Below are 6,525 nucleotides of genomic sequence, written 5' to 3'. Positions count from 1 at the left end.
GTGGGGGCCCCCTCATTAGCATCAGCCCTAATCCTCCGAGCTAATCCGCTTTATCAGCGCCGAAAGTGCCCCCTGTGCGACAAGTCTGCCCCTCCCCCAGATCGCGGCCGGATAATCGCATCATCTGATTTGCACTTTCACAAAGGCCCGGGAGCTCTTGTAGGAAGAAGAGACAAATGAGCGCCTTTATCGCGGACATCACCCGGGCAGGTGCGACAAGGCGCTGCGACACTCGGAGGCCGCACACATCGGGGTAATAATGACTCTTTATTGACAAAATATTGACAGGTCATCATCATACTTCTCGGAAGTGTCACCACAACACACAGACGTCTGTACAATCCGCGACACCTCTGCGCCATTTACACGTCCTCCGGCAGCAGTGTGCGGAGCAGGTCCGCGGATCCACATATACTCCAGCGTCTCCGCCCGGCTGGGGGCCCCGTGGGCCACTCCTGTCCATCACCGGCGCCAGTATACAAAAGTGTTCAGAAAAGTGCCGAATGTCGCAATGTTAATCGTCCGATGTGACGTCGATCTCCTCGGGGCTGGCCTGCTTTGTGGCGATCCTCCAGCGGTTGATGTGGTGGGTGCCCTTCTTCTTCTGGGAAGAGTCCGAGCCTTCCTCCTCCAGCTTCTGCCGCTTGAACTTCGTCCTCCGGTTCTGGAACCAAACTTTTACCTGCAAGACACAAAACGCAGGATTAAGCCTCACATCACACCTGCTGCAGCCTGCGTTTTCTGGGGGAGTCCTAATACATAGCCGACTGACACAGTAATGCCCCCTATATACCTCCTCACTGCTATACTGCCCCTATATATACCCTCACTGCTATACTGCCCCTATATACCTCCTCACTGCTATACTGCCCCCTATATACCTCCTCACTGTTATACTGTCCCTATATATACCCTCACTGCTATACTACCCCTATATACCTCCTCACTGCTATACTACCCCTATATACCTCCTCACTGCTATACTGCCCCCTATATACCTCCTCACTGCTATACTGCCCCCTATATACCTCCTCACTGCTATACTGCCCCTATATACCTCCTCACTGCTATACTGCCCCTATATACCCCCTCACTGATATACTGCCCCTATATACCCCCCCCACTGCTATACTGCCCCCTATATACCCCCTCACTGCTATACTGCACCCTATATACCCCCCCACTGCTATACTGCCCCCTATATACCCCCTCACTGCTATACTGCCCCCTATATACCTCCTCACTGCTATACTGCCCCCTATATACCTCCTCACTGCTATACTGCCCCCTGTATACCTCCTCACTGCTATACTGCCCCCTATATACCCCCTCACTGCTATACTGCACCCTATATACCCCCCACTGCTATACGGCCCCCTATATACCCCATCACTGCTATACTGCACCCTATATACCCACTCACTGCTATACTGCCCCTATATATCCCCCCCACTGCTATACTGCCCCTATATACCCCATCACTGCTATACTGCCCCCTATATACCCCCTCACTGCTATACTGCCCCCTATATACCCCCTCACTGCTATACTGCCCCCTATATACCTCCTCACTGCTATACTGCCCCCTATATACCCCCTCACTGCTATACTGCCCCCTATATACCTCCTCACTGCTATACTGCCCCCTATATACCTCCTCACTGCTATACTGCCCCCTATATACCTCCTCACTGATATACTGCCCCCTATATACCTCCTCACTGCTATACTGCCCCCTATATACCTCCTCACTGCTATACTGCCCCCTATATACCTCCTCAGTGCTATACTGCCCCCTATATACCCCCTCACTGTTATACTGCCCCCTATATACCTCCTCACTGCTATACTGCCCCCTATATACCTCCTCACTGCTATACTGCCCCTATATACCTCCTCACTGCTATACTGCCCCTATATACCTCCTCACTGCTATACTGCCCCCTATATACCTCCTCACTGATATACTGCCCCCTATATACCTCCTCACTGCTATACTGCCCCCTATATACCTCCTCACTGCTATACTGCCCCCTATATACCGCCTCACTGCTATACTGCCCCCTATATACCTCCTCAGTGCTATACTGCCCCCTATATACCTCCTCACTGCTATACTGCCCCCTATATACCTCCTCAGTGCTATACTGCCCCCTATATACCTCCTCACTGCTATACTGCCCCCTATATACCTCCTCACTGCTATACTGCCCCCTATATACCTCCTCACTGCTGGACCAATGCATAAGACAACTAATAACCTGACAACTTATAACAATTGTCAACCAACAACAGGGAACTGACAACTAATAGAAGTGATGATCCGACTCCTCCTCTCATTATTATTATTGGGATTTATGATTATTTTATAGTAATTAGAAAGCGTCAGTTTATTACTTGCATCATCCGGTCTCCTCCTCCTCTCATTATTACAGTCTTTCCTCTGGATATCAGATTCCCTCCCTGTTGGGTGTAGTAGTAACGACGGGTGATCTCCCTCCTCAGATACATTGTATCCGAGCAGCGACCCTCATCTTCCTCTCCATCTATGTTTTGTGGGCGGCTCCGGGACTCAGAGGGTAATAAATCTCCGCTTCTGGGGCCCTTACTCCTTGGATAACGGACGGGCCCCTCTCTGGAAGATGCTTAAAGGACACCCAGTGAGGGCCACTTACCGTCGCCCTCCAAACACTGTCACGCCAGGACGATACACAGAAGCAGACTGGTCCGTCACTCACTCCTGCCCGGTCACACAGTTATTAGATTAGTGACAAGTGCAAATTCTCCGGCCAACACCTCCCGCTCCTAATAACCACCAATATCTAGAGAAACCGCATCAAATTAGTGCCAGATCCCAACACGCGCCATCCCTCTGCCTCCAAATATCGTTCACACCGCTCTGCAGTAATCACTACAACTCTGCTACATAACTGCACCTTCTGTAAACTTACTGCAACCTTCATACACTCACTGCACCTTCTGTAAACTTACTGCAACCCTCATACACTCACTGCACCTTCTGTAAACTTACTGCAACCCTCATACACTCACTGCAGCTTCTGTAAACTTACTGCAACCCTCATACACTCACTGCACCTTCTGTAAACTTACTGCAACCCTCATACATTCACTGCAGCTTCTGTAAACTTACTGCAACCCTCATACACTCACTGCACCTTCTGCAAACTTACTGCAACCCTCATACATTCACTGCAGCTTCTGTAAACTTACTGCAACCTTCATACACTCACTGCACCTTCTGTAAACTTACTGCAACCCTCATACACTCACTGCACCTTCTGCAAACTTACTGCAACCCTCATACACTCACTGCACCTTCTGTAAACTTATTGCAACCCTCATACATTCATTGCAACTTCTGTAAACTTACTGCAACCCTCATACATTCAGTGCATCTTCTGTAAACTTACTGCAACCCTCATACACTCACTGCACCTTCTGTAAACTTACTGCAACCTTCATACATTCACTGCACCTTCTGCAAACTTACTGCAACCCTCATACACTCACTGCACCTTCTGCAAACTTACTGCAACCCTCATACATTCACTGCAACTTCTGTAAACTTACTGCAACCCTCATACATTCACTGCAACTTCTGTAAACTTACTGCAACACTCATACATTCAGTGCATCTTCTGTAAACTTACTGCAACCCTCATAGACTCACTGCACCTTCTGTAAACTTACTGCAACCTTCATACATTCACTGCACCTTCTGTAAACTCATTGCAACTCTCATACACTCACTGCACCTTCTGTAAACTCATTGCAACTCTCATACACTCACTGCAACTTCTGTAAACTTACAGCAACCTTCATACACTCACTGCACCTTCTGTAAACTTACTGCAACCCTCATACATTCACTGCACCTTCTGTAAACTTACTGCAACCCTCATAGACTCACTGCACCTTCTGTAAACTTACTGCAACCTTCATACATTCAGTGCATCTTCTGTAAACTTACTGCAACCCTTATACATTCAGTGCATCTTCTGTAAACTTACTGCAACCCTCATACACTCACTGCACCTTCTGTAAACTTACTGCAACCCTCATACATTCACTGCACCTTCTGTAAACTTACTGCAACCCTCATAAACTCACTGCACCTTCTGTAAACTTACTGCAACCCTCATAGACTCACTGCTACTTCTGTAAACTTACTGCAACCTTCATACATTCAGTGCATCTTCTGTAAACTTACTGCAACCCTCATACATTCACTGCACCTTCTTTAAACTTACTGCAACTCTCATACACTCACTGCACCTTCTGTAAACTTACTGCAACCTTCATACATTCAGTGCATCTTCTGTAAACTTACTGCAACCCTTATACATTCAGTGCATCTTCTGTAAACTTACTGCAACCCTCATACACTCACTGCACCTTCTGTAAACTTACTGCAACCCTCATACATTCACTGCACCTTCTGTAAACTTACTGCAACCCTCATAAACTCACTGCACCTTCTGTAAACTTACTGCAACCCTCATAGACTCACTGCAACTTCTGTAAACTTACTGCAACCTTCATACATTCAGTGCATCTTCTGTAAACTTACTGCAACCCTCATACATTCACTGCACCTTCTTTAAACTTACTGCAACCTTCATACACTCACTGCACCTTCTGTAAACTTACTGCAACTCTCATACATTCACTGCACCTTCTGTAAACTTACTGCAACTCTCATACACTCACTGCAACTTCTGTAAACTTACTGCAACCCTCATAGACTCACTGCAACTTCTGTAAACTTACTGCAACCTTCATACATTCAGTGCATCTTCTGTAAACTTACTGCAACCCTCATACATTCACTGCACCTTCTGTAAACTTACTGCAACTCTCATAGACTCACTGCAACTTCTGTAAACTTACTGCAACTTTCATACACTCACTGCGCCTTCTGTAAACTTACTGCAACTCTCATACACTCACTGTACCTTCTGTAAACTTACTGCAACACTCATACACTCACTGCACCTTCTGTAAACTTACTGCAACTCTCATACACTCACTGCAACTTCTGTAAACTTACTGCAACTCTCATACACTCACTGCACCTTCTGTACACTTACTGCAACCTTCATACACTCACTGCACCTTCTGTAAACTTACTTCAACCCTCATACATTTACTGCACCTTCTGTAAACTTAATGCAACCCTCATACACTCACTGCACCTTCTGTAAACTTACTGCAACCCTCATACATTCACTGCACCTTCTGTAAACTTACTGCAACCCTCATACATTTACTGCACCTTCTGTAAACTTACTGCAATCCTCATACACTCACTGCACCTTCTGTAAACTTACTGCAACCCTCATACATTTACTGCACCTTCTGTAAACCTACGGCAACCCTCATACACTCACTGCACCTTCTGTAAACTTACTGCAACCCTCATACATTTACTGCACCTTCTGTAAACCTATGGCAACCCTCATACACTCACTGCACCTTCTGTAAACCTACTGCAACCCTCATACACTCACTACACCTTTTGTAAACTTACTGCAACCCTCATATACTCACTACACCTTCTGCAAACCTACTGTAACCCTCATACACTCACTGCACCTTCTGTAAACTGACTGCAACCCTCTTACATTAACTGCACCTTCTGTAAAACCTACTGAAACCGTTATATACAAACTGCATCTCCTGTAAACTTAATGAAACCCTCATACACTCACTGCACCATTTAAACACGTACTGCAACCCTCATACACTCACTGCACAGTCTATACATTTACTTCAACGCTCATACACTCACAGCATCTTCTATAAACTTACTGCAACTCTCATAGACTCACTGCATCTTCTATAAACTTACTACAACTCTCATACACTCACTGCACCTTCTATAAACCTACTGTAACCCTCCTACATTCACTGCACTTTCTTTAAACCTACTGCAACCCTCATACACTCACTGCGCCTTCTTTAAACTTACTGCAACTCTTATACACTCACTGCACTTTCTGTAAATTTACTGTAACTCTCATACACTCACTGCATCTTTTAAAAATGTACTGCAACTCTCAGATACTTACTTCAACCCTCAAACTCACTGCACCTTCTGTAAACTTACTGTAACCCTCCTACATTCACTGCACCTTCTGTAAACTTACTGCAACCCTCATACACTCACTGCATCTTCTGTAAACTTACTGTAACCCTCCTACATTCACTGCACCTTCTGTAAACTTACTGCAACCCTCATACACTCACTGCATCCTCTGTAAACTTACTGTAACCCTCATACACTCACTGCACCTTCTGTAAAGTTAATGAAACCCTCATATACTCAATGTACCTTCTGTAAACTTACTGGAACCCTCATACTATTAATGCAACTCTCATACACTCATTGCACCTTTGTAAACTTTCTTTAAAGAGGACCTGTCACTTCTCCTGGCATGCTTGTTTTAATAGCTTTGTGCATTCCCCATGTAATAACAATTCTGGAGCATCTATTCTTATGGT

At 45.7% G+C, this 6,525-nt stretch overlaps 1 protein-coding gene across 1 annotated transcript in view; it reads right to left on the bottom strand.

Moving 5' to 3' along the window:
- Positions 1–275: 275 nt before the first annotated feature.
- Positions 276–6,525, bottom strand: part of EMX2 (empty spiracles homeobox 2) — a 72,431-nt gene continuing 66,181 nt past the window's right edge. The window contains exon 3 of the mRNA XM_044298053.1: positions 276–682. Within this exon, the coding sequence (XP_044153988.1) occupies positions 515–682 (168 nt within the window). The 3' untranslated portion in view covers positions 276–514. The remainder of the gene's footprint in view (positions 683–6,525) is intronic.

Source organism: Bufo gargarizans, chromosome 6, assembly GCF_014858855.1.
Source record: "Bufo gargarizans isolate SCDJY-AF-19 chromosome 6, ASM1485885v1, whole genome shotgun sequence".
Taxonomy (NCBI): domain Eukaryota; kingdom Metazoa; phylum Chordata; class Amphibia; order Anura; family Bufonidae; genus Bufo; species Bufo gargarizans.
This window is presented reverse-complemented; position numbering and strand designations above follow the sequence as displayed.